The sequence below is a fragment of the Meles meles genome, chromosome X (assembly GCF_922984935.1).
Source record: "Meles meles chromosome X, mMelMel3.1 paternal haplotype, whole genome shotgun sequence".
Taxonomy (NCBI): Eukaryota; Metazoa; Chordata; class Mammalia; order Carnivora; family Mustelidae; genus Meles; species Meles meles.
In genome coordinates this window covers 111,393,600-111,421,557 of record NC_060087.1, presented here as the reverse complement: position 1 = coordinate 111,421,557, position 27,958 = coordinate 111,393,600, and the positions used below count along the sequence as shown (strand labels likewise).

At 50.7% G+C, this 27,958-nt stretch overlaps 1 protein-coding gene across 1 annotated transcript; it reads right to left on the bottom strand.

Moving 5' to 3' along the window:
- Positions 1-514: 514 nt before the first annotated feature.
- On the bottom strand, positions 515-27,540 carry XPNPEP2 (X-prolyl aminopeptidase 2). Its single transcript, XM_045995241.1, has 21 exons — positions 27,296-27,540; positions 24,991-25,067; positions 23,426-23,536; positions 22,214-22,277; positions 21,173-21,277; positions 20,837-20,923; positions 19,774-19,920; positions 16,835-16,936; positions 16,137-16,218; positions 15,657-15,852; positions 14,804-14,893; positions 13,094-13,203; positions 12,256-12,333; positions 11,066-11,137; positions 8,997-9,057; positions 7,625-7,694; positions 7,078-7,182; positions 6,578-6,637; positions 6,042-6,118; positions 2,454-2,543; positions 515-1,890 (listed from the first exon to the last, which is right to left on the bottom strand). Exons 1-21 carry the CDS (start codon positions 27,342-27,344, stop codon positions 1,696-1,698), a joined length of 2,028 nt encoding a protein of 675 aa, XP_045851197.1. The 5' UTR covers positions 27,345-27,540; the 3' UTR covers positions 515-1,695.
- Positions 27,541-27,958: the final 418 nt, after the last annotated feature.

Genomic DNA, 27,958 nt, shown 5'->3' with positions numbered 1-27,958 from the left:
GGCTAGCAGTGAGGATGGCTGAGGCCTCTGGATGCAAGCCTCCGTGGTGATAACTGTCACAGGTCATCATCACTCAGTAAAATAGGTGGTCCCAGGCGGAGGGATGACTCTGCCTGGCCCCTTTGCCCAGCACTCTGCCCCGGAGACCTGGTTCTCTCCCCTCCAACCCCGAGCCTGCTCAGCAGAGCGCAGGCATTGCTTCCAACTTTCCTGGACTGCATATGACAAGCCCCGCAGCATGGGGCTCCCTTCCATCCTCTCCAGAAGGCTGTGACCTTTGGCACAGGCAGTGGTTGACTGGGCATGGCATGCCAGCGAATACGTGAATGTTCACACACGTACATGCACGCAAGCTCACATGCCCATTCTCAAGCCCATGTGCTCCCCAACGGAGCTTCTGAGAGCCTCACATCCCTCCCTCCCACCCCCTCCCCTTCCTCCCCCACCACAAAAGCCACAGGTAACAGCAGTCCCCAGTAACACAGAAGACACAATGTAAAACCCAGAGGCAGTCTTCGTTGCCATGCTGTTTTAAGCATCTAGCAGGATGTGAGCCCAGGTGGCTAACGGCAGGTCTGACCAAAGAAAACTCCCTCCTTCCCCTCCGCCCTGCCCCCAGCAGCAGGCTCAGTGAACTTGGAAGGGGCTGGGAGGTATGCTAAGGGATTTTACATGGTGCCAAAGGGCAAAATAGCAGGACTGCAGGCCCATTCTGACTACACCATGTCCCAACCAAACACTGTATCCTTGGAGAGGTCCCCTCTGTCCGGAAGTCAGTTTTCCTATCTGTAAAATGGGAAAAGCAGAGGCCCACAAGTTGAGCCAGCCCACACAAGTTAAAGACCATCTGAGGATGCCGGAGGATTTGTTGGCATTGGCACTGTAGCTGCATTTTGGAAGGTTAAAATGGTCACACATGTGCTGGGGAGTCTGGGAGAGTGATTTGGGCACTGCTGCTGAGGCTGTTCCCAACTTGGCGTAGGGTCATATTCCAAAACGCTCCCCACAGTCCCTCCTACCCCACGGCCTAGTTCCTATGGCTGAACTCCCTGTCTTGTGCCTTGGCATGGAATCCACTCAGGGTTTAGAAATGACAGCCTCACACATGGGGGGCAGGCAGGTGTATGTACATGCCCCTTTTTGGCTGGCCTCCCTGGTTGCAGAAAACTCAGCCTCCTTCCCTTCCCCTCCCTTCACAGGTTCACAGGGACCGTAGGCCAGAAGGGCGCTATAGGGCCAGGGGCGGGTTGGGGGATGGTCAGAAGCAGCTTCAAGGGTGTGGAAAGACCAAGTCAGGAGCCAGTGGGCGTGGGAAGAGCTCTGAGTATATCCAGCAGGTGGCGATAAGGTGGGGCTCTGGGGGGGGGTTGACGTGGAGACCTTGGGGATAGGGTACTGCCTTATACTGGTCTTTGCGGGGGTGGGGGTTATAGGTTAGGCCTACTGGGCTCACAAGAGGAAAGGTGCCAGGGGGCTCTCCTATCCTAGGGCTAGTGGTTGGGAACCTAGGCTGAGGTGTAGAGGCCCACCGGGGACATGCCAGGGCCAAGAAGCCCTGGGTCCCTGGGGTTTAGTCCTGGAGAAGAAAGCGGAGGACAATGGTTTCTGGGCAATGGGCTGGAAGGGGCTCTGTGAGCGCGGGTGGTGCAGGGTGAGGGGAGCTGAGCTAGAGCGTTGGCCAGGGAGTCTGCGCGTCTAGACGCTCCAGCTGAGGATGGTAAGAGAGGAGACTGCCAGCAGAGAGGCCAAGGAGGCAGTACACGGGGCCCTGGCGGACAGGGGCTCTGTGTGCCGCTGCAGCCACTTGAACTCCTCCAGCAGCGAGCGCTGCTGCAGCACTGGGCCCACCTTCTCGCGGATGGTCTGGTAGTAGTGGTTCAGGTACTGGAGCTGCAAAGGGAAGGAGGGCTGAGGGCCTCCCAGGCCAAGCTGCCACGAGAGGAAGTCCTGGTGCCAGCCAGTCCACTCGACAGTATTCTGGCTGCCTACCCTGGCGCCCAGCCACCATCCGGCCACAGACATTCTCTGGGGGCTTTACAGAGGCAGTTCGCTATAGTGACCATTTAGTGTCATGGTGACTTTCTTGGGGTGGGTGGGGGATGGGAGTGGAATGAAAGTTGGGCAAACATTATTATCCCCATTTTATAGAAGAAGAGACTGAGGCTTATATTAGGACTTCAGGTGGCAGAGTCCAGAGACTCAGTCTCAGACTCCCCAGGAGTTCACTACCAAGGGTTGGGCAGGTTGGGCTGACCAGAGAGTTCTAGAAGGTTTGGATTCTCTGGGGAGGCCCCAGTGTGTGCCTACAATCCAACAGTGTGGACTGTCCCAGGGGAGGGGAAGTGGCAGAGGGTCTTGGGGTAGGGAGAGCAGAGGAGAGAGAGGCCCAGGGTTGGGAAGAAGGCAGTCATGGTTCATGGGCTGAAAGATGGACAGTGCTGAGGGTCACTTACGTGTTCGGGAGACAGCAGGCTGACGTCAATAAGGTTCCGGTCATAGGGTACCAAGGACACCACTTCAAAGGTCAAGTAGGACCCTGGGTACTGGAATGTCAGAGGGAAGGTAGAATGAGTGAGTAGAAGGGGCCTGGCTGAGGGGCGCCACTCAGAAGCCATGGGTACAGGGAATGGGGCCTCGTCAAGCCAGAGACTCAAGGTAGGCTGGATGTCCTACAGTCCCCATGTCCAACCCCCACACCCCAGTCTGCACTCAGCACCCCATCTTTGGTGCTTATCAGATCTGCATTTCTCTCTTTTTTAAAAAAGATCTTATTTACTTATTTGACAGAGATCACAAGTAGGCAGAGAGGCAGGCAGAGAGAGAGAGAGGCAGGCAGAGAGAGGGAGAAGCAGGCTCCCTGCTGAACAGAGAGCCCGATGCAGGGCCTGATCCCAGGACCCTGAGACCATGATCCGTGCTGAAGGCAGAGGCTTTAACCCACTGAGCCACCCAGGTGCCCCAGATCTCTATTTCTCAAAGTGTGTGCTCTATAACACCGCGGGGGCCTTGTTAAATATGTAGATTGTCAGGTCCACCCCCCAGACCACTGGAGTGAGAACTTCTTGCACAGGGCTGGGAACTCACATTTAAATAATTTTAAGGTAAGTTATTAGGTTTTTATATCTATCTAATATATATCTTTATATATTTCTATCTCTATCTAAATCTCTTTGTATCTCTTGATTGACCTACCTATAGAAATAGGTATAAAAAGGACAAAATAGTCCATAATTCCCATTTCCCAGAGATCCCTTGCATGGTTGTGCTTAGAAAATTCAAACTACCATAAGATACACAATAAAAATGGAAAGTCTCCTCCCTGCACAGTTCCCTTCCTGAAAACATTTAAGACATATACAGTAATTAATCCATTAATTAATTATTTTAATCCACACAAAATGGGTCCTACCACATGCTTTTCTGCACCTTCTCTCCACCCTGTTACTGGTAAATGTAGGCAAGCACTGCATATCAACACGAGGATATCTACCTCGCCTCTTTTCTAAGGACTCCGTAAGGGTCCACCGTAAGCATGACGATGTACTTAAACAGTGGCGGATACTTAGGCTGTTTCCACTTCTTTTTTTACTATGACTATCGATGCTACAACCCACATTAATGTATAAGACATCTTGGTGACCTTGTGGGACTAGATCCAGAAGACACATATCTGGGAGAGGGATTGCCGAGACAAAAGGTATAGGCATTTTATTTTATGTTATGTTATTTTTAAAAAGCTTTTATTTATTTATTTATTTGAGAGAGAGAGAGTGTGTGTGTGTGTGTGAGTGAGAGAGAGAGATAGAAGGAACAGGGGGAGGGGCAGAGGGAGAAGGAGAAGCCGACTTCCCACTGAGCAGGAAATCCAAATGTGGGGCTTGTGGCTTCATCCCCAAGATGCCAGGATCATGACCTGAGCAGAAGGCAGATGCTTAACTAACTGAGCCACCCAGGCGCCCCAAGGCATTTTAAATAGATATTTTTATTGATACTGTGAAACTGTCCTCTAGAAAGATTGTATCAATTTGTGCTTCCTCCAGCAGTGTGTGAGTCAATCTGGATATCATTAAAATCACTCATTGTTTGCCAATCAGATAGGTGAACCGTGGTAATCTATTGTTATTTTGATTTGTGTTAAGAGTAGAGTCGAGCATCTTTGCATGCTTATGGATCATTTGTGTTTATCTTAGAGAGTTGCCTCTTCATGTCTCTTGCCTCTTACTGATTTTTGTCTGAATGATTTGTAAAAAGCTCATGGCAAAAGAAGGAAACACATGCTTTCCCTGTGGTACCTACTCTATTTGTCATACATATTTCGACTTTGCTTATGATATTGTTTCCATATATACAGGATTTTTCTTTTTAAAGATTTTACTTATTTGAGAGAGAGAGAGAGAGAAAGAAAGCATGAGCAGTGGGGAGGGGCAGAGGGAGATGCAGACTCCCCACCGAGCAGGAAGCCTGCTGTGGGGCTCAATCCCAGGACCCCGGGTTCATGACCTGAGTTGAAGGCAGACACTTAGCCAACTGAGCCACCCAGGCACCCCTCCATATAGACAGTTTTACATTTAATTTATCTATCTTTTTCTTCACGGCTTTTGGATCTTGCATAGAAAGGCCCATTTCCACCCTGGGATTATAAATGAATTTATATAGATTTCTTCCAGATCTTTTTTGGTTTTACCTTTAAATCTTGATCCATTCAGAATTTTATTTTGGGGTAACAATAAGGTTCTTCACTTAAATAGCCCCCCAAATGATTAGCCATTTGTCCCCCCTGCCCATTTATTAAATCTCTCTTGTCTTTACTGTTTTGAAACCCCAGTTTTATTATAAATTAAATTCCCATTTTGTTTACAGTACTTAGAAGGGCACCTGGGTGGCTCAGTTAGTAAAGCATCCGATTCTTGATTTGGGCTCAGGTTGTGATGTCAGGGTTGTGAGATTGAGCCCCGTGTCAGGCTCTACCCCCAACATGGCGCCTGCTTAAGATTCTCTCTCTCTCCTTCTGTTCCACCACCACCCCCAAGAAAAAAAGGAAATTAGAGGGTATATTTCTGGATTAGTTGTTTTGTTCCACTGTGACATCTGTCTCTCCCATCTCTGGTGCCATACTGTTTTCATTACAGTAGCTCCATTGTATGTGTTAATATCTGAAAAGGTCGGTTTCCCTTATTGCTCTTCTTTTCCAGAATTTTCCTAGCTACCTAGCTGTTTTTGCATGTTAATTTTACAAACAAACAGTACTATCATTTTGTGAAGTTACAAAAGCATCCCGTTAACACTGAAATTGAGGTGGTCTTGAATTTATAGATTGATTTCGGGAGAAATGACATCTCCATAATACTGAGGCTTCTTTCCAGAGACCACCATTTACTTAAATCTTTTTTATGGCCCTCAGTAGAGATTTTCTCTGTATAAGTCTTTTTATATTTATATGTAGGTATTTTATCCTGTCGGTTGCTATTATAGGGAATCTTCATATCTAACAAGCTCCCCTGGTGATTATTATAGGCATCGAAGACCAATAATTTAGGACAGGAATACTGATTCATTTGGTCTAGAGTGGGACCTGGGCATCAGCATTTTTTTAAAACTACAGGTGATCTTTTTTGTTTGTTTGTTTTAAAGATTTTATTTATTTATTTGACAGACAGAGATCACAAGTAGGCAGAGAGGCAGGCAGAAGGGGAGAAGCAGACTCCCCGCTGAGCAGAGAGCCTGATGTGGGGCTCGATCCCAGAACCCTGGGATCATGACCCGAGCCAAAGGCAGAGGCTTAACCCACTGAGCCACCCAGGTGCCCCTGGGCATCAACATTAAAACCAAAAAGCTCTTCTGATGATGTTGATATTCTAATGTGCCAACAGGCTTGAGAAATTCTGAGCTATTATGGAATTTTTCTGGAGCACAGGAAAACTCCAAATCAATTCATGTCCACCTATTAAATGTCCTTCTCCTTGGACCTTCCTTATACTTCATGGAGCCCAGAGTCCCTGCCATGCTGTCTGTAGCTCTAACCCGTCCCAGCAGCACTTTACCTTGGTCTTTGCTTCTACCACGAGGGCCACATCTTCAAGACGTATCCCAAATTCTCCATCCTGATAGTAACCAGGCTCTAGGAAACACAGAGATGCTGGTGGTATTAAGCAGGAGGAGGGCCCAAGTCCGTGTTTCCTGTACCAATCGAGGAGTGGCTGGAGGCCCAGCTGCCTGGCTGCTCCAGGCTCCGGCAGACCCACCACTGACCATAGGGGAGGCCAGGTCTTATGGCCCAGCGGGGAAGACATAAGAGTTCGCTTGGATCCTGGAGGCACTCCTATCTCCTGGCGTGCTACTGTCCTGTTACCCTAGCATTTGACTGGAGACTCCAGAGTTCAGATGTACAACCAGGAACCAACTCCCATGGGCAAAATGAAGGTTTGAGCTGAAGGGATTTAGGATTAGGATGGGACAATGCACTTGGGGACAATGCACCTGTGCCTGGCATGCTCTCTGAAGGCTGGTGCTCCCTCAACTGCAGTCCTAGGCTGGTCTTAGGGTAGGGAGGGGGGGTGGAAGAGCCCAAGAGCCATACCGATGGAAGTGAACATGCCCTTGGCCATGGGGATGTTGCCAGACTGGAATCCCACTGGCCCTGAAAAAGGAGATGTAGGCATGATATCAACTCTCCATACTCACCAGCTTGGAAACTAGCAGGCTCCAGAGAGGAGCAGGTAACTGGGGAATGCTGGGGGTTCTCTAGCAGCACTTGTCCACCACATCACTGTCTACCTAGGGCCGGTATGGAGACCAGACTTGCTCTGCTTTTTATTACTCTGGCATTGATGCCAGCCAACTGCTAGGCCTTGACCTGCCACTCTTCTCTCTGAGCCCTTCCCCAATGCCAAGCAGGCAGCAGGAAGGGCCAGTTCCTACCATTTCTCACTTACCTTGTGGAGCATCACGTCCCACCAGCTGGGTAACCCTGCGTGGGTCACTGCATCCCTGTGGGCCTTAGTCGTTTCCATACCTGGGAAATGCTCTACCTCCTTCATAAGACGGGGGACCCCAGGGAAGTGTAAAAGAGACACCTACACTCGTGCACACACAGGAAGTTGCCAATGCCATGGCCTGTCCCGTGACCATAATTGAGCCCAACATCCCACAAGGCTCTGCGGGCAAGGACCTCCATCACTCGTCCTGGAAGAGAGATGACCCCAATCAATTGGCTGGACCCCAGATGCTCTGCTTCACCCCATCCTGCTTTCTTGTCCCAGAGCCAACTCCCAAGATGGTACCCATGGAGAGTTGCTCCTGAGAGGAAGCTTAGCTAGCATGCACTTTCCCCAGCACGTCTTACATCGTACCTATGACTGCTATAACCCACAGAGACCTCACCCTCCCCATGGAGATATAGTACTGAATTAGGAGGCAGGAGGCTTGGGTTCAAGGCTTCCTCCCCCAGTAACCTCTGTGTGACCTTGGACAAGTTGCTTTCACTCTCTGGGTGGGACCTATACAATCTATACAATGGATGGGATGAGGATATAATCCGTGCCCCACTAGCTTCCCACGGTGGCCATCTGGGTCCAGTGAAATCAGGGCCTGAGTCTCTGGGCCCAGCTTGCTTTCCAAAACCCACCTGATGTACTAGCAGGAAAGATGAGTCTGGACAGATCAATATTTCCCATCAACACGCGGGTATATGCCTCCTGATGGGGAGAGGGAGCGGTAACATGCTGAGTAAGATGAGGGTCTTGGTAGTTTTCAGATGCTCAGCCTGGGCCCACACAGGTGTGTGGGTCCAGGCCTGCAGGAGGACTTAGTTGGGGAGAAGGTGCGTGCTCACATGTGGTCACTCAGGTTCTGGAAAATGGTCAGGGGCAGCTGAGGGGACCTGTTGAAACCTGGAGCTTGGTCCATGTGGCTCTCTTTGGCTGGCCCACAAAGGACATTTATACATGGTGGTGGGCTGACAGTAAGGAGTTGGGAGGCAAGCTCCCTGAGCTAGAATTCTAAGCTGGCCACTCACAAACTGAGACCTTGGGCAAGCAACTTTAACCACTCGGTGCCTCAGTTTCATCCTTTGTATTGGAATGATCAGAGCACTAGCTCAGAAGGCTGTTGGGAGGAGTAGGTAGACTCACACACATAAGGTGCTTCAAACAGTAAATGTTCAAATAGAGGCCAGTGCCCTTATTACTCTTATGCTCATCCTTCAGTTTTCTTAAGGCCTTGGGTTCGGCTTGGGGCCCCATAATTTGGCAGGTCAGATTTGCTTGGTTGGGCTGGTCACCTTGTGGATAAAGGGAGGGAGAGAGGCTGACAGCAACCTTTTTACTCCTTGTGACAATGTGATAAGTCCCTTTCATCACACACACACACAGTCTTGCCATCTTGTGCATGACAGCCTGTGGACTCAACCCATGAAACTGTGAGCTCCTTGAGGCCTGGCCAGCTTTTGATTTTTTCCCCTCTCTCCAGCACCATGCCTGAGTCATGGTCTGCTTGCCGAATGCATGAGTGCAACTCCCCCCCACCCCCCGCCACTTCCCACCCATTCAGAGGTGCCCAGCGCACACAGGGCAAGTCCTAGCCTCTGCTCCAGGTGGACCAGCCCTCGCTCCTTTCTGGAAACCTCCAGCTCCTTTCTACCTCACCTCTGAGACTGTCTGTGCTATTTCTCTCTGCCTGGAATGCTTTTTTTCCTCCTTCCTGCTGCACACAGGTTTAGGCACAGAGACAGCACCAAGTAAATATTTGTTCACTGATTTCCTGAAAAGGGGTGATGAAGAGCTTCAGCTGAGGCCCTGTTGGAAGCTGAAATATCTCTGGGGAAATAGCCAGGAGCATTCGGTTTTCTAGTTCTATCTTGCTGTGTGACCCTAGGCAAACTGCTTAACCTCTCTGGGCCTCAGTTTTACTCTCTGTAACATGAAGGGCTCTTGCTGGAGTGATTGCTTGGATGTCCCTTGGGTAAAGGTGGGTAGGGGAATTCTGGGTCCAATGCTTACCTTTTGGAAAGCAGAGGGGGTACCCCAGTGGATTGTTCTAGTGATGTCTGTGGTTCCGTCCCTGTGGACAAGGAAATCAACATATAGAGTACCTGGGGGTAGGGATCGTGGCTGTGTGCTTCCCGTGTGCTTTCCACTGGGGTTCGAGCAGCAGGAATGGGGTGGGGCTGAGGTGGGTTAGGGGTAAAGGAAGGACACAGATGCTATCCTCAAGTCCCTATCTTTAGCATCTGTGCATAAAGGGATTCTGCAAAGCTGTTGAGTTCAAAATCGCTAGGTTGTGTGACAATCCCACATACATACCCCACCCCCATATCGCCTGTTTTGGCTGTTTTATAAACATGAGTTTCTTGGGTCAGCCTGGCTTTCAAAGCAGAGTTTCTTCCAGGCTTTCACGGAGGCCGGAAGGAGGGGAATATCCCATTTTTACCAGTGGAGAAACTGAGGTTCAGAGAGATCGTCACACTCTTACATATTCACATAGTTATTTCCCATTTCTAGAACACTTTTGCAGCTCCTTGGAAGGGTAGCAGAAGAGACCACGTTATCCTCATTTCCCATTACTCTCATTCCCCAATTGAGGCCATGAGCTATCTCTCTTTCTGAGCCTCAGTGAAGCCAGGCCTGGAGCAAATGCTGACTCTACACAATCCTCTCCTTGTAAACATGGATCTGACCCAAGGACTTGCTCAGAGTCCCATGGAACTTAAGCCAGGAGCCAAAATGTCTGACTCCCAACCACCAGCGGCAGCTGTGCCCCCAGATGGCCCCTGTGGCCACCACCAGGGAGGGGGAGGGGAGAAATGGTCCCAGGGCCCTGGGGATTCCTCCCTGGGAGCAGGTCACAGGGAGTGGCTGACTTCTTCAAGAAGGAGAGAGGAGGAAGTGAGGTGACCATTTCCCCGGCCTCACCCTGCTCAGAGCGTGCCCCAATCCAGCAACGCCCCACAAATCCACTTCCTCTTTACACACTGGCCATCTCAAGTGCACAGTACACACAACGCCAAACTGGGGACGAGCAAAGTCTGCTAGGCTAAGCTCTTGTGTTAGCTCCCAGAGCTGCACTTGGAACAAGTGAAGAGCCATTGTCATTAGCACGTTCATCATTTCCACGGGACAGAGAATGGGAAACGGTTTGAAACTCCTTGCTCCTCCGTCAGGTCAGCACACCCCTTCCCCCCGCCCCACCAGTCCCACCCAAGCTTTCCACAATCCACTTGCTTCCTAGATGAGAAGGGGGGAAAAACCTACTGGCTCATCTCAACTTCTGTGTGAATGATTGGTCACACATTTGGAAAAATTGGGTCAGCCTATTCTGCACATCTGTCCTGTCTAGGTGTTCAGACTGTGCACTGTACAAGGGTAGCACGGCTAAAGGGGTACTAGGTACTTCCTGGTTATATAGGAATGCCAATGAGAGCACACAGATAGACAGACAGGTTGTGGAGTCTTGGAGCAGGGGGACAGGGCCCTCCTACAGAACCCAACATGGCCACACACACACTCACGCATATCTACGCACGGATGCATACCCGTGCTGACAGGTATGCCCAGTTCCAACTGGGCTCCAGGCATCCCCCGAGACTGCTTTTCTTACCTGCCTACTGCTCTCGGAGGCCTGATCTTGCCCCCTACTCCAACCTGACATGGGTACCTCGTCTTCAGTGTGGGGGGAACTCGTGCTGCTGGTGGCGTGGGGACCATGTCCAGGGTACACACCAGTAGATGAGGACATGGGTACGGTGTCTGTGTGGCCAGGCAGGGCGGCTCAGACTGTGTCATGATATGTGGGCTTCAGGAACATTTTACTTGAGCAAGGAGAGATGATTCCTGATTCTCACTGAGGTGGTGCACAGGCAGCCCCACTCTTGAGGCTTTTGTGTGTTTTCCACCATGCAGGGATCCCCAGGTGTGCAAATGGGGACGATGCTCAGGCTCATTCCATCCAGGACTCTCCTTTCTCAGACAGAGGATTCACACTCAGGAAGGTGAGAGCTGTGGCCGGCTCTTGGGAAGCCCTGGATATCTGAGCTGAGGTAGTCGGCCGGGGCAGGGTGGGGGATACTTACCAGTATTGCCCCCCAGAATCCAGCAAGTACATCTCATCTGAAGACAGCTTCCGGTGCTGCTCCTTGGTTGGACTAGGAAGGGGAGAGCCACTGAGAAGGGCACAGCCTAAGCCTGCACTGGGCAGGGTGGGGGTCCTGAGTGGAAGCAGGGGAACCCCTCAACCCTTATTTCCCCAAGGGCCCAACTCGGTTGATGCTATGAATGTCCTCCGTGCACATCTGTTGATCTTGTACCTCACTGAGCAAGGCTGCCAGGAAGGGGAGAGAGATAGGAGCCTGGAAGGCGGGAGCCTGGAGAGCCTCAGAGAACATCCAGGGCCACCATCTCCTCCTGTATAAGGAGACGCAGGCCAGCAGAGGCTCAGTGGCTTGTGGGAGGCTGTGTGGTAAAGCTGGGAAGGAGCTGGGCCTGGACCCAGATGCTCAGTCCAGTGCTCCCTCTAACTTTCCGTGACCTCTGAGAGCAGAGGGATCTGAGAAGCCAAGATACAGGAAGGCGGGGAGGTCCTTGAGGGTGAGGCTGGAAAGCAGGAGTCAGTAAGGCCAAGGAGTTCCTTTCCTGCTACTCTCTAGTGGGGAGAACGGGTCAGGCCAAGGCAGCTGCAGGCTTGGGAGGCTCCAGGGGAGGGAATTCTGGGGTAGGCCAGACTGGCCCATGGAGGGCATTTGATCAGCTCTTGCTGAGCCTGTGCCGGGCTGAGGCATTCTGATCAGCTTGGGCCCCCAAATTCCATCAGGCAGGCCTGCAGGTGTTTGCTTTCTATGGAGCCAAACATCTGGTTAGCTCACCTCTGGGCCCACCTTCATCGGCCCAGGCTGAGTAAATAGGCTTTTCTCCCTGTGTATTCGATTGTGAGTTTCAAGAATTAGCTAATATAAATAACTCACAGGAAGCCAAGGAAAAGCATCCAAAAGCAGCCCTCCCTCCCTTCCAGATCCCTCAGCCCTGTGTGCTCTCAAAGTCTCAGCCTTTCGTGGCAGAAAACTGCTTGGGCCTTTTCATTTCAAGAAGACTCCTGATCCCTGACTGAGGTCCACTGCCCACCCGTAGCCCCCACAGTACTAAAGTCCTCAAACCTTAATGTGGACTTGGGTCCCAGAGCCACCACCGCCCCCTACCCCCTACCCCCGCCACATACATCAGGATCTTGACGCCACTGGGCCCTAGAAAATTTCTTCTCCTGAAGTACCTGTAGTGGGCTAAGGCAGCATTCAGGCCACTAGCAGAGATGGTTTCGAAACTGGGTCCAGAGAAGAACTCTTCCTCTCTGGAAATCACATGGCAGAAATGGTCAACAGATGGCTCAGAAGTTAGGCTGGGCCCAGGATATCTAACTAGGGCAAATGAAGGTCACGGCTGCCTCTACCTCAGCCAGACTCCATTGGGCGCTCCCAGCCCCACCTCCTGGCGCCATCTTCCCAGGCTCCAGTCTGTCAGCTAGCAGAGCCTTCGAGGTCAGAGAAGGAGGGACTGTAGACACTAATTATTCCCCCTCCATCTCCATTTTACAGATGGGGAAACCAAGGCCCATGGTCCCACAGCGAGTTGGTGGTAAAGCAAGAGTGAAGAATCCTAGCTCCTCCTGTCTGAAAGCTTCCCCAGGCCTGGGGCAGCAGCCTGCACCTCAAGCCTGCTTAGGGCCCGAGTCAGACGTGCTCTGAGGGAAGGTCGCTCCCCAACTTAATATTTTCAAGCTGTCCAGGAGCCCCACCTGGCCTGACCCAGCCTCCCCACCGTCCTCCCCGCGGGGGAGAGAAGGTCTGTGCCTGAAGCAGACACTAGGGGGCACTGATGGGTTGTGGCCCTTCAAGTTGGCCTGCTTTCAGTAGGGGGCCGGGGACTGTCATGGAAGACGCCCTGCCCAGCTCTCCTACTACCCACGGAACTGTTACTCCTTGTTCCAGAGAGGCCCCCCAATACAAGGAGGGCCTTCCTTCCTGCTGAAGTAAGGAGGCCAAGTCTCCCTCCCCGCTTCCACCCCTAGACTTAAAGATGGCCTGTTCCAAAGGCGGGCGGTGGTTCTTCACCTGCGGAACTTGTCCAGCCACTGGGCCCCTGAGAACTCATCCACCGTGCCTTTGGGCACGTTCTTCTCCAGCCAGACCAAGTAGCGGATGACAGCCACGGCGTCCCGCACCTGGAGCCGGAGAGCAGAGCAGGGGGGCTGGCTGAGCTCGCAGCCCCCGCTCTGGGACCAGGGAGATCAGGCAGCTGCCCCGGGAGCTGAGCTCCCCACACTCGAGGGCTTCCCTGACTGTTTGATGATATTAAGGGATTCTTGTCCAAGTTTATATATGATCATAGTGTGATTATGTTTTGAAAAGAGTTCTTATCTTTCAGAGATACTGACTGAAGTGCTATCTTTTAGAGATACTAAAGTTTTCACAGGAGAAACCGGATGATAGCTGGGATTTGCTTTAAAACCATCCCTCGGGGGGCGCCTGGGTGGCTCAGTGGTTTGGGCCGCTGCCTTCGGCTCAGGTCATGATCTCAGGGTCCTGGGATCGAGTCCCGCATTGGGCTCTCTGCTCGGCAGGGAGCCTGCTTCCCTCTCACTCTCTCTGCTTGCCTCTCTGCCTACTTGTGATCTCTCTCTGTCAAATAAATAAATAAAATCTTTAAAAAAAAAAAAAAAAACCATCCCTCGGCAGAGGATGGGTGTGGAGGCAAGGACCGTGGCCTTTCAGACCAAAGGGCCACAAGCTGCCTAGTGCTGAAGCTGCGGGAGGGTGCGGGGCAATCATTAGGCTAGTTTTTCTACTTTTGTGTATGTTTAAACTTTTCTATAAGAAAAAGTTTGGTAAGGGGCGCCTGAGTGGCTCAGTGGGTTAAAGCCTCTGCTTTCGGCTCGGGTCACGATCCCAGGGTCCTGGGATCGAGCCCCGCATCGGACTCTCTGCTCAGCATGGAGCCTGCTTCCTCCTCTCTCTCTGCCTGCCTCTCTGCCTACTTGTGATCTCTGTCTGTCAAATAAATAAATAAAAAATCTTTAAAAAAAAAAAGAAAAAGTTTGGTAAAATGAGGTGATTTCTTCTCGTTTGGACAGGGATATCCGAAAAAGCAAGCCATCCTCTTGCAAGGGTGGGGAAATCAGGACAGCAAACACGTGGAATGTGCCAGGCAGTGATCAAAGCAATATACATATATAAAATTCAATATAATTGTATTTATATAATTATGTAATTCTGTTTATATATATGTAATTATATATTTATAAACTCATTATATATTTATATAAGTGCATATTTCTATTTATATGTATCTACTTATTTCTATGTAATTGTATAAAACACATGTATATGTGATTATATATTATAATTAAATATTAATTAAATCTTACTTGTAATTTTTATAGCTATCATATATTATATAACACATGTTTATTTATCTATTTAATCCTCACCACAACCCTATGCTGTAGATTCCTGTTATGATACGCATTTCACGTATCTAAAGTAATGGAGGCCCAGAGAGATGAAGCAACTTGCCCAAAGTCACCCAGCTTGGAGGAGGGTAGAGGAGCTGAGATTTGAATTCAGACACTCTAGCTCTGGGGCTCAGGCTCTAGACCACGGTACCTGGCTGGGAATAAGGGGATGAAGCTCAGGTGGGTGCCCAGGAGTCTGGGGTTCACTTCACTGTTTCACTGAGCTTCTTCGGGTTCCTTGGCAGGCTCTCCTTTCTAACTCATCAGACCAGGAGTTCCCAACAGGCTAGGCTGCCTTCTTGTGACTTACGTGGCTGGCCCTGAGGAGGGCCTGCTCCTTGCTGTTTTTCACCGCCTTGGTCACCATCACTGGGGAGTAGGTGTCTTCTATAAGTTTTTCCTGTCATGGACAGAGAGGAAGAGGTCAGGGAGCATCTCCAGGGCAAAGTGGGGTTTGGAAAGGATTGGCAGGAAGTCCCAGCTAAACTGAGACTTGCCATTCCCTATAGTGACAATGGCCTTTCCATCCAGCGTTTTCTGGCTGCCTAGGTCTCTCCCTGTCTTCTGTGTCTGGCTGAATCTTACCTCCCTCCCTGCCCCTGAATCCCAGCAGCGCTCTGGGAGGGATCAGAGATTAGTCCCTGGGATGGATCAGAGCTTAGCCCCTGCCGCTCCGTGGGCTGTCCAACAATGTGGGTTTCCCGCACGATCATACCATCACAGATAACATTTATGGAGTGCTTGCTGTGTGCCAGGCACGGGGCCTCACATGTACTATCGCCTCTAATCTCTTCAGAGCAACTCCTCTGAGGTCGGGACTCTTACTGCCATTTTGCAGGTGAGGAAACAGAGGTCCAGACTGGCTAAGTCACTTGTCCAAGGTCAGTACGCAGTCAGTTCAAGGTAGAACCAGGACTCAGTCTCAGGTTTGGCGACCTCAGAGCCTCTGCCCTACCAGTCTGTGCTCCCTCTAATCTGCTTGACAACCTCCGGGCTCTCTGTGGATGGACACCCGCTTCCTCTTTTTCCATCTCTTCACAGGGAGGCCTAGAAAGGGACTGACCAACTGCCTGAAGGGCTGAGGGGCTGTGGCCCCACTTTAGGTCGAGACTTATCAGGGCTGAGGTGGGGCCTGGCCCAGGTGGGGGTTCTGGCAAACCTACCGCAGGTATCACTTCATAGAGCCCGTAGGTCGTGTAGCTGGTCCCGATCCAGATCTTCACGTCTCCGGAGGCATAGTTCTGGACAGTGCCACGGACCTGGTTGTAATCCTCGAGCTGCACACACATGGAGCCCGTGCAGCTGAAGTTCAGGTACTTCAGGGTCTCAGAGTCAAGGCAATCCTTGTTTACAAATAACCTGGGTCGGAAGGGAAGGTCAGGAGGGTCCTGAGGGTCTCTCAGGACAACACAAAGACAAGGATCCCTTCATTCCTAGAGGTCAGAGGAGCCCCACCAAGGAGCCAGATTTACAGTAGGTGCGAACAGAGGTCGAGGGTCAGGAAAAGCTGACTGGAGGCTTCCTAGAGGGCCCTGTTGGGAGCGGGCAGCAGGATCCTGGGAAGGCTGCATATTAGGGGAGGGTGAGTGGTGGGGGCGGGCGAGGCGCGGAAGTCAGGGGAAGTCGGGGAGAGCAAGCCGTACCTGATAGAGGAGTCTGTGAGCAGTGTGTAGGAATAGAAGAAGGGGTTATAAGGGATGTCACTGCCTCGAAGGTTGAAGAGCCCTGGGGAAGAGAATTGATGGGAACTTTTTGAGGCTGATCGGCCTGAGGCAAGTCCATATCCCACCTTTGGCCCACCGTTTGCTCTGCCCCACCACAGAGTGCCAGCCATATGCCTGCACATCTGCCTCTGAATGTTTTTCAGGAGTTTTCTTTGGAGGGGGGGTGTCTTTGAGGCACTGATGAGAGCTGTGCCCCCTTCCTCCCAGAAAAACGAAGACTCCTGGCCAGCAGTCAGCGTAGTTTTGGCGGGTTCCCAGCAAATCTGAAGCCCAGCGCTGGAGTCAGGTAAGAAGCCCTGAGCAATGCTGGGACAGAATCAGGCAGCACGTGGTGCTAAAGCAGGGAGTGTGAATGCCCCAGGCTGGTGGCCAGGCCGATGGCAGGTGTTAGCTGGGCCCTTTCCCTTCCTGAGATAGCCTTTGCCGCTGTGGTCAGCCCATTCCTCCATGATCTCCTGCCCCCTAGCTTTCTCTGTTCCCACAGGCCATGGCCATGGACTTCACGGAACCCATGGTTATAAGGTGATTGGGGGAGGAGTCCAGTGCTGCAGGGCCCAGGAGGCATGGGGGTTGGGGGAACCCAGGTACCCACCCCGTGTCCATAAGTCCATACTCACAGGCCGTCTCATCGAGTGCCGACAGAAGGACTGCAGTTGGGCCTTTGCGATGCTTCTGCATCTGGCTGCGGATGTCAGCTACCTTCTCCTGCCAGGTGCTCCCTAGAAGCAAAGGTGCCCAGAGAAAGCATAAGGGACATACTTTCCCTTTGGCACACTGTTTCTGAGAGGGCTCCCTTAGAGCAATCATTTTCCACGACTTTCAAAGCAATAGAAACCTTTCTCCAAACAAACTCTCACTAGTGTAGTTGTTAAGGACATGGACTCTGGACCAACTGTCTGCGTTCAAATCCTGGCCCTGCCATTACTAGTTGTGTGACCTTGGACAAATTCCTTAACCCCTCTGGGTCTTATCCTGCATACCTGTAAAATGATGATGGATTGTCATGATAGTATCTAGTCAATAGGGTTGTTATGGGGCTCAGATGAATTAATATTTGTAATGCGCACAGAGTGGTGTCTTGCTGTATGGTAAGCCTGATGTAACTTACTGATCAATAAATAAGCATGCAGAACAGAGATCGAGAGGGCAGCCTTAGTTGAAGGGAGAAGGGATCAGACTAGGTCATGCTCAAGCCTCTGTTCTGAAATGACCTGGTGCCTAATTAGCCACGAGTCCCTGAACATTGTTTTAATCCCTCTTTGACCCATTTTACAGATTTTACAGAGACTTCAAGGAGGAAGAGTGACTTGTCTAGGATTTCATAGCTAGCAAGGGGGTAGAGTTGAGATTTCTAGGTAGGTCTGTTTGACTACATGACTCACCCTCTTACTCTATATGGACACTGGACTGTCTTGCTAACATTGTCCGTCCCCAAACTTGTCCTTAAACTCTGTGTCCCAGAGCTGTTCTTTCTAGGATGCTTGTACCCTGGTTCTAGTTCTCATCTTTTATTCCTACTCTCTGCAATGCAGATGAAGTGTCTGCCCCTAGGCAAGGCTCAGAATTTGCTGGCAGAAGGTCATAAACATTAAGGGTCCCAGTTGGGTTCAGAGATTAGGCATAAGTAACTTAATGCCATTAAGGGTGATACTTTTTAAGGATTATTTTATTTTATTGGGTAAAATATACATACAGTAAAATTTATCATTTTAATCATTTTAAAGTGCACAATTCAGTGGCTTTAAGAACATTCACACAATTGGGGCGCCTGGGTGGCTCGATTGTTAAGTATCTGCCTTTGCCTTAGGTCATGATCCCAGGGTCCCAGGATGGAGCCACATCTGGCTCCTTGCTCAGCAAGAAGACTGCTGTCTCTCTCTCCCACCTCCTCTGCTTGTGTTCCCTCTCTCCTATGTCCCTCTCTGTCAAATAAATAAAATCTTAAAAAAAAAAAAGAACATTCACGTGATTGTGCAACCACCACCACTATCTAATTCTAGAACATTTTTATCATCTCAAAAGGAACCCTGTAGCCATAAGCAGTCACTCCCCATTCCCCTTCTCACTCAGCCCCTGGAAACCATTCACCAGCTTTCCATGTCTATGGATTTGCCTGTATTGGATATTTCATACAAATGGAGTCATACACTATGAGGCTTTCTCTGGCTTCTTTGTTTAGAATTATGTTATCAAGTTTCATGAATGTGTGACAACAAATGAAGGCAAATTTAAATTGTCTGATGCATACAGGTATCTTTGAATAATTAACTTTTCACAGTCTTCTCTTTTTCCTTTGCCTCTTTTAAAGCCTATCACTTGCTAGAGAGAAAGTCTTGCTTGCCTCTGTAAGCTTATAGACGCAAGAACTCTGTGCTTGGGCTTCTGGGCCCAGTTTCAGGGCTCTGGATGGCTTTTCCTTGAAGACCAGCAGCCTATGAAGACTCAGGATTACCGTCACTTGTGGGCAGTGACAAATCCCGTATGAATTCTCCCTCGGTCCTTGGAAGGCTTTCCCCCTTTATCCTCTCCCTTTCTTGACATAACTTCACCCTTCTTTATCTGAAAGGGATGAGTTTTACTTACGATTACAGTCTTGGCTAGCAAATTTCTTTAAAAATTTTTTCGAGATACAGAATGATTCTGCAAATTACATCAGAACAGATAAAGAAAATTGGGCACAATTTTAGCTCGTTTCATCATCCTTGCTATTTTGAAATTTCCCTCCTGCTTTCTTGACTCCTTTTCAAACAAGGAATGTGCACGGAACTGCATGAGGATAGGGGCCTCTTGGATTGCCCAACATTCCTAGGAATCCACATCCATGCGTTCTTTTGGAATTCCTGGGGAGGTAGGGGGTGGTGGTGGCCAAGACAGTGATTCATCATCAGTAGCCTGGTCCTGGTCAGGATTTTAGTTAAGTACTTACCAGAATCATAGAGCATGCTGTTCTTTTAGGACATATTTAGATGGTATCAATGAGGTCAAAGTGAAGATTATGTTAGAATTTGGGGGGATCATTTAACTTTCCTTTTGCCCTGGCCAAAACCTGAACCGTAATTTGTGCCATGGATTGCCCCTGAGCTTAGTTATATACTTCCTTTGTCAGCCGGCCAACCTGACCCTAGTCATCTTACTACAGGAGGGCTGAAAGGCAGGGTTTGAATGAATCAATACAAGCCAATCTCCACTACTGGACAAGCAGCTCACGTCATGTTTTTTTTCTCTCTTCAAAGGGGTACGGTTCTTCTTCTTTTTTTTTAATCTTGCTCTGACTTCCTTGTTTCCTCCCTTCCTGTTCCTTCTTGCTTCAAATCTCAACACTATTTATTCCAGCATTTTCTATATATGGTGTGAGGACCTTTTGATTCAGACGGAGATCTTTGAGATGAGAGGGCCCAGACGTCTGCTTTTTCAATAAGCATCCCAGGCAACTCGGGTGCACAAGAAAGTTTGAGAACCTTTGCTTTGGTAATTCCCAGGACAACATTTTCAGCCAAAGGAGCAGCAGTGAGGACCGTGTTGCTTCAAGCTGGGAAGAATATGCTTAGAGGATCACCTGTGAATGCGTCCTCCAGGGCATAAATGGGCTGACTTTCAAACAAAGGCTTCTCTGATCCCCATGCCAGGTCCACAAGGTTGGCTGTGGTAGACGCCAGTTTTATGTTAGAGTTTTTGAGGGCCATGTCATAACTCTCCCAGGAACCTGCAGAGACAGTAATCCGTCACTCGTCCCCTGCCTGTTTACACTTCAGGAAAAACTGTGACTCAGGCAAAATTAGTCCTTGTCTGCTCTGCCTCCCACTCCACTCCTGCTGCCTCAGCTGCCCAGAGCAGGTCCAATCAGTCTGGTCCTCCTGGGGTATGTCCTCCCAGCCCCCTCTATCTGCTTTCAAAGCCCCATTACCTGGGGCCCACCCCAATGCTGCCCACAGCCTACTGGCTAGGTTTATCTTTTTAAGTGCCAGTGGCAGTGGGGCCTTCTTCTCAGTACTATCCATTTTAACAGAGCATCAGTGCCCCTGCCCAAAGGAATGGTGATGTTCATGCCATCACCATTGGAAAGGCTGACAAAGAAGCCAGCTCTGAAGGGGGAGCCTTTAGATACACATACATGAAGACTTTGCCCTTGGGGGCAGTCTGGCCAGCTGGGTGGGATCCCAGAGCTGAGGGAGCTGTATTTCTGGGAGGAGGGGAGCATGCGCCTTTGCTCAGAAACCCACTGAACTCCTTTGACCTTCCCAGCTGCCTTCCAGAAGAGGGCTACCAAATGATTCTAGCGCCGTAATTGGTAGAGCGCCAGAGCACAGAGGATGGTTCTGGGTTCAAGAACATCCTGGCCTACTGTCTGCTAGATCTTAACGACTCCTCAAGTCTTCTAGGTTGGGTCTCTGTACTTGTGACTTTGAAAAAAAAAATGTGCATTCATTCTTTTAAATATACTTTCATTTCGCAATCCATGAATAAATCTTTGTTGCAAAATATTCTGCAACTACAACTTCAGACACTATCTTTGGAGTCATCCTGTCCCTCCTTCTATGAAGGAATGCTTCTTTACATCCCAGAGCAGCTGAGTCACCCTTGTTGGTGGGGACAAATGCAGGAGGGAGGGACGAACATACCGATGGAGAAGAGAAAGGGGTCGAAGCCCACACTGCCTCCAGCAGGAACCTCAGTGAGGAGCCAGGTGACAATGGAAGTGATGTCAGCTGAGAGGAAGACAGGAAAGAATGTACTGTCACCTCCAGGGCTGGACCCAGGCCTTCCTGTCAGACTTCTGTCTGTGACCGGCCTACCATATCTGTCCTCCTCGCTGTGAGCCTCAAAGCTTAGGGACGGCTTCAGATTTCCAGAGTCTCCCATAGAGGCCCATCATGGCTTTGCATGCATTTTCTTACCTGTGCCTTCTTGAACCTGGTCCAGGTTTCAGAGTTTGGGGGACATGCGACCCCTTTTACCTTCTTTATGGAGCTCCCAGTTGCAGTCCATCTGCCGCTCAGCCTGGGTCCAGTAGCGACTGTCGGTCCAGAGACCTGCTTTCCCCATGGTCACCACTGCCGTTCCTGGGGCAGAACAGAGAACCTTGGAGGTGAGGATGAAGGTGGGGATGGCAGCCTCGGGTAATGCCTGGGCAGTATGGTGCTGGCTCTGAGAATGTCACAGGGGCCTCTGGAAAGAACTTCTCCCCTCCGTTGCAAGGAAAGGAGGCAGGAGACACCGAGGAAAGCATTAGGGGAAGCCAGCCTGGGCATCCCTGCTTTGTGCTGAGGGCCTCTCCTAAGGAGGGATGAGTGGGTTCTGCTTCTGACAGTCCCACAGACTCAATGCTACATGTAGGTGCTCTCAGGAAAGACGGTGTGGTAGCTAGTCTCAAGACTCAGTGACTGATAAGGACACTAAGCCAGGGGCTTAGCTGAAGACAGGCAGAGAAGCCAAACCCAAAATCTTGGCAAGGATGGGTAAGGCAAGGGAGCATGAAGCCCAGGGGAAGAATGTTTAAGGATCAGCAAGGAAAACTTGGATTTCATTCGAGGGGCCAAGATCAGGGTAGGAGGTCCCTTTAGAAACTGGGACCTCATAAAGGGCCTCTGTGTTTGTGTCTCATTTGGCTGCAGGAGGTGTTGTCCAGAGAAACTGACCGGCCAGGTAAAACTGTCCGCAAGTGAGCCACGTGTGAAGGGAATCCGTGGGTCCCTAGTGGTTGGATGTGGAAGTGGCAGCTGTTCCTGAAATGGAGCCCAGGGTGTGCTAAGCTAGGCCGGGCTGTGCCAGGGCAGCAAGCACAGGAACAAAGCCAGGACAGCCATCTGCCTCATGCAGAAGTGTAGCTGGTGAGCTCTGATGTGTGCCCTGGCGACTCTTTTCAGAGTGGCAGAGGGGAGGCGGAGCCTCTGACACTAGGTCCTGGGGTCCTGGCTTCTGAGAACTGGCCACATCAGAGCCTCTGGGACCACGTCGGGGGCTACCAACAGAAGCAATAAGGGCTGAATGGCTCTCACCTGCTGACCCTGTAAAGCCTGTAATCCACGCACGCCTCTTATCACGATTGCCAATGTACTCACTCTAGGAAATCAATAACACCACCATTAGCCTTTTTCATGGAGTTAGACCCCTACCCCCCCCCCATGGAAGACCCCCCAACCGCATCCCAGTTCTTTCTGTCTAGTCAGATTCTACCAGTTCTACAAGCCCAGGCCCACTGGGCACCTCTTCCAGGAAGTCCTCTGCCACTCCTCCAGATCTTGGGATCTCCTCTTCCTTTGGACAGCTGTATTTCTTGGAGTCTAAATCCCATAGTCCAGCACTGGACAGAACAGCCTAAGAAATCTCATCTCCCTGGCCAGAATGCAAATTCTGTGCAGTCTGGGATCATGTCTTTTGGTCCTTCTGGGTTTACCCCTCCAGCTGTCCCGCCCCTCCCCAGTCTAGTACAATACACTGAGTACATCATCAAGAACTTCTGCAGAGGGCTTCACACATTATTGTGTTTTGATCGTCATCATCCTTCAAGACAGATCTCAATATTTCCATTTTGCAGAAGAGGTAACTGAGGCTCAGAGAAGTTGAGACACTTACCCAAGGTAAGAAAACAAATTCAAGCGATCTCATTGACACTGAAAGTGGCTTCTCTTCTGAACAGCTAGTGCTGGGAAGGTGGATGGGGTGGAGGTGGGGCCAGTGGTGGGGAAAGGGTGGGTTGGGTACATGGGGCTGCGGCTTTGGGAAAATCAGTTCTTACTCAGACAATCTTGTTTCCTGTCTGCTCCCCTCCCCCAGCCTATACCTCAAACTTGTGTAGCCCAGGCCTCTGGATCGTTCCAGTGCTCCACCCATCAGGTTATGGGAAGGTTAGAATTCCTCCAGTGCAATTCCTAGCCCATACTCTAACCTCCTAGGGCCAGAGTGCCCTAAACATTCATTCTGGATCTGCCATCTGAGAATGATCGAAATAGATTCTGAACTTATTAATAGTTTCACTGCCTGGAGTCAAGGAGCTCTAGCAGTGTCTTCTCTCCTATGCAAAGAAATACATTCTCTCAGCTTCCCCCAAACTCCCATGGCTAAGCCCCCTACTTCCTTCCCTTTGCGTTTTGAAACCTTTCTCTGCCTTCATCTTCTGAGCCTTAACGGCCTCTGGTTTGTGGCCTGTCCTCATTGGTCGTCGACCCAGGATAGGGGAGGGCGCGGGTGGGGGAGGAGCTGTCCCTCACCATGTGGGCGTCCGTTTCAGGGATGATGTAGGCAGAGAGATTCTTGGTGCGCATCTGCTGGCGGAGCGCTGTGAGCCGTGCCATGGTGTTGACCGCAGTAACTGGAAGGTACTGACAGGTGACAGGAAGACACCAAGACACACACAGAGACACGCTGCTTAGAGAGGATGATGCCTGGGCCTAGCAGAGGAGGGGCCGCCACCCTCTCCTTAGGCAGGTGTTGGGAGTGGCTAGGCTGGGCCAGCCTGGAGAGGAATGGGGCGGCAACCGATGGTATGGGTTAGTCTTGATTAAGGGGCCCAGGCTAAGCGGAGATGGAGGTGTTGATGAACTTGGAGAGGAACTCCTTGTGACAGTAATGGGACCTGGGTCTGGGAGGGGGGCATGAGTGAGAATGGCATGAATCTGAGCCCTGGCACTGGGCCAGGCTGGAGGGACAGTCTTTCTCCAGATACCTTGGAGGTGGAGTTGCCAATTTAGCAAATCAAAATACAGGATATCCACCCAGTCATATTTGAATTTCAGATAAGCCACATACAATGTTTTAGTATAAGTATGACCCATGCACTATTTGGGGCATACTTATACTAAGACACATATTCATTATTTGAAATTCAGATGTCATTGGGCACCCTGTATTTCATCTGGCAATCCTGCCTTGGGGACTTTTTCGAGTTTGTACTCAAATGGCAGAGGAGAGTGAATGAGTACCCCCAGCAATTTGGAGCATTATCCAGAAAGATCCCCTCTAAGCCAGACATTTCTTTAAAGGCTGTTTTATCTTTAAAATGAAAAGTGTGGGTTTTCGTTTTGTTTTACCTTCTGCTCAATGACATATCCATGTTTGTTTTCCTGTGGAAGCCACCCACCAGCCTGCCCCAGTGGTCTCAGAAAGTTGAGATGGGAAGCAGATATACCCCATGGGCCCTGAGGCTTCGGGAAGTGCTGGCAGGCCACCAGCTTTCACCTCTGTCTTGCCCCTGCCTGGGGAAGCTCTTTCGCCATACTCTGGTTGTGGGAAGAATCTTCTGGTCTCCAGGTGGGAAGCTGCTTACCTCTCACCTCCAAAATGCCAGACCTTCTCCCCAGTCACACCCTAGGCCTCCCTCTTGTCCTTTCTATTGGCGTGTCTAGTTCTCTGTGTTCCTCCCTCCTCTTTCTGGGCCTCCCTCTGCGCTCGCTGTTCCTTTAGAACTTTTGTTTTCTCTCCTCCCATCCTCCAGCTTGCCTCTGCCTAGCCTCAGCCAAAGGCTAGCTGGGGGCTTCCACCCTCTTTCCCGCCCTCCCCCCTTTAGGAGAGCGGCCCAGGCCAGGACGGAAGTAGATAACCTGCTGTGGGATGGATGGGTAGGAGGGAGGGATGCGGGGTTTCAGACACCTGAGAACGTGTGGCCCGCCCTGAGAGATGTTAATCAGGAACAGGGGCCCCAGAGTCCGGAAGTCAGGAGAAAGGCTGGTAGAGGGAAAGCCTAGCAACTGAGCCAGTGGGGGATAGGGAGGAGATGGGAGCTAAGGGGCAGGGCCGGGCCGGGGCGGGGCAGGGCCGGGCCGGGGCGGGGCCTTACCGGAGGGCTGATGGAACAGTTTCTCACATCCTCTCCTCTCAGGTCCACTGGTTTAGGGTGGCTCCAGGCACCCAAAGCTAAAAACGGCGAGGGGGGAGGGGTGGGGAATCAGGGTCACTTGGAGACCAATTAGCTTCTAGAGGGCACAGGTACTTGGTCCCCCTAATCGCACTCCCTATTCCCCGCCCCCCCCCCTCCCGCCTCGGTCCTTTGAAACTGTCCAACTCGAGGATAAAAATAATCACATTTCATGGGAAATTTGGTGGAATGAGATGGCACCCTGGGTCACAATCAAAGAAACCTGTTTCATCGACAAGTGATTGCCACTTTTGCGGGGTTTTAGTGCTCATTAAATCAATTTTTCCCTTCTAATTTAATTGGGTCTTTTCAGGGTTTACTGAACTGTTGTGTGCAAATTAAATTTTTGTAATCAAATTTTCTTTGAAATGCTCTAGAGGATCTCGCTAAATAATCACCCCACCTTCATTTTACCCTTCTATAAATCTAATTTTATATATATTGGGTTTACTTAAGTTCAAGGCCCGCTTGTGCCATTTATTATAGTCCAAATCTCTGGCTCTCATTCCAGACCCATTTTAAATACATAAAACAGTCAATCCCAGTCTGACATCGTCGCCTGGTGGAGAAAGGTAGGTTAGCATTTAAAGATCTACTACGTGCCAGATGCTGAGCTCAGTAATTTATCTGCAGTATCTTTCTCTATACTTGCAACAAGCCTGTGAGGTGGGTATTACTGTCTATTTTCTACAGAGGAGGAAGCTGAAGCCCGGACAGGTTTGGTAACTCGTCTAAGTTTTGCCACAGCAAGTCAGTGGTAAGCAGGGATTTGAACCTGGGCCATCTGAGTACAAAAAGTTAACCACAGAAGGGTGGTGACACAGAAAGGACAGAGTATATGAAGGCTTAGTTTCCAATTTGGGCTTTGCCCCAAATTTGGTGTGACCTAAGGAGAGTCACTTGGTATTCACTGGGCAAACATTTCCTAAGTACCGACTGTGTGCCAGATAACTGGGCTAAGTCCTACAGTCTCGGGCCTTCCAGCCCCGAAAATCCTGTGGTCTCTGATAGTCCCTTCCCTCCAGCCCTGGCCTTTACGGGGTGTCCTCAGAGGGTAATGGGGGCCTGGGTAGGGGGAAACGCTATACTTTTACCTCCTGAGTGGATTGAGCTACAGATAGGAGGGCGGCTGGCATCTAACTCCATAAACCCCTTGCCCAGCTGTCTTGGTCTCATAAACTCAAGGGGGAGATGAGACCCATGCTGTTAATCTAAGAAAATGATCCCATTTCTGTAGGAACAGATTGTTGGCAAAATGGTGTTGCTGAGATGCCAATATAAGAAGGAAGACTCAGCCAGCCTGGGTCCCTCTGGATACCCAGATTGTTGTCCTCTGAGGCAGGGGCTGTGGCTCCCGAGGGCAGGCTGTGCGGCTGTGTCTCTCTGTGTTTCCTGACACAGGGCCTGATCTTGGGGCAGTGCTCAGGAATTGGGTGCTGACTGAATGAGCGGAGTCTTGTGGACAGAGAGGGGAGGGAAGGGAGGCATCCCTAAGGCTGGGGATGGAGTGCGTGTGGAGGGCATTGAGCTGGGCATCGAGTTGTGACCAAAGAGGAAAACAGAGCACCAGAGCTTTACTTGGATTTGACTTTGTCTATGTCCATCCTGTCCTTGCTGGGTCTGCATCACCCAGTCCTCAATAAGAATCTTGCTAAGCCAGTTTAGAGACAACCCCCCACCCTTAATATCTGATCACCTTTGCTATCTGATCAAATTCCTCATCCTTCACCCTTCATATTTGTTCACCCTGGCCTGCCTCCAGCAAGAATCCTATAAGTTTGGCTCAGCAAGAACCCCCCACCCCGATGTCTCCTCTTAGTAATTTTCCATCCACTGCCCCCCTCACTCTGTTCATTGGCTCTAAATCCTCAGCCGTCTTAGCTGTATTCAGGGTTGAGCCCGATCTTTCTCCCCTATTGCAATGCCCTTATTGCAATAGCTTTGAATAAAGTCTGTCTTACTCTTAACAAGTGCCAGAATCATCTTTTCTTTAACAGGCGGGAATGGAAAGGTGCCAAACCAGACTTGATGTGAGTCTGGAGGGCCCCAAGGACTGACCCCAGGGTTCCTCTTTCGCAAGACAGAGAGGAGGACCAGGAGAGAAAGAGACAACCTGGGCCCCAGCCCTTACTCCAACCCTTTCTGAGCCCAGAGGGGAGAGGCCAGAGCTACTCTCCAGCTGGACCTGCCCTCCCAGTGTGGGAGGGTGGGACCAGGATGCACATACCACAGAAGAGGACAAGCCAGGGGCAGCAGCCCCAGCGAGCCCAGGCCATGGGGTCTCCAGATGCTGGTGCTGGGTGGATGGAGGGACGGGGGAGAAGGGGCAGGCTGTTTCCCTGGCCTCTTCCTCCAGGCCTTCCCCGGGCAGGAGCAGCCAGGGGTTGGGGCTGGCGACGGGGAGGAGGCGTCCGGCTGGTGGATGGAGAGTTCCCCTCTGGTCTCTTGCATCTGAGGACTCCGGGAGTCAGGAGTGGGGAGTATGGGTGGGTGGGGAAGATTGAGCTCTCTGAGCCCGCCCAGTGCAGAGTCCAAAGATCTCCAGGGCAGAGGAGCAGCAGCTGGTCTCAATCAGCCTGCTCCTCCCCCTCCCCCCCCCTTTTAGCAGCTCCCCTCAGTCGTTCCTGATTGCTGTCCCCCTCCTTCCAGCAAGCTGTTTCCCATTAGCTCCCCCACCCCCAGCTCTGGCTCCAAGATGAATGTTTATCCTTCCTCCTCCTCTGAGCTGGCCTATCTCAGACAAAGCCAGTGTCCTCTCTCCCTAGTGTTTGGGAAGCCCCACTGCACCCCTCGGGGAAGTTGGTTACAGCTGGAGAGCTACTTTCTTCAGTTGGGGTTAGTCCCTTCTGGAGAGCCCACTCTGTAAAAAGTGCTGCCAGCCACTGGCAGA

Coding starts and splice junctions, on each gene's coding strand:
- XPNPEP2 (XM_045995241.1), bottom strand. CDS start 27,344: ATGGCCTGGGCTCGCTGGGGCTGCTGCCCCTGGCTTGTCCTCTTCTGT. Junction 25,068..27,295: donor CTGGCTTGTCCTCTTCTGTG/GTATGTGCATCC, acceptor CGCCGTTTTTAG/CTTTGGGTGCCTGGAGCCAC. Junction 15,853..16,136: donor CTCACAGACTCCTCTATCAG/GTACGGCTTGCT, acceptor CTTCCGACCCAG/GTTATTTGTAAACAAGGATT.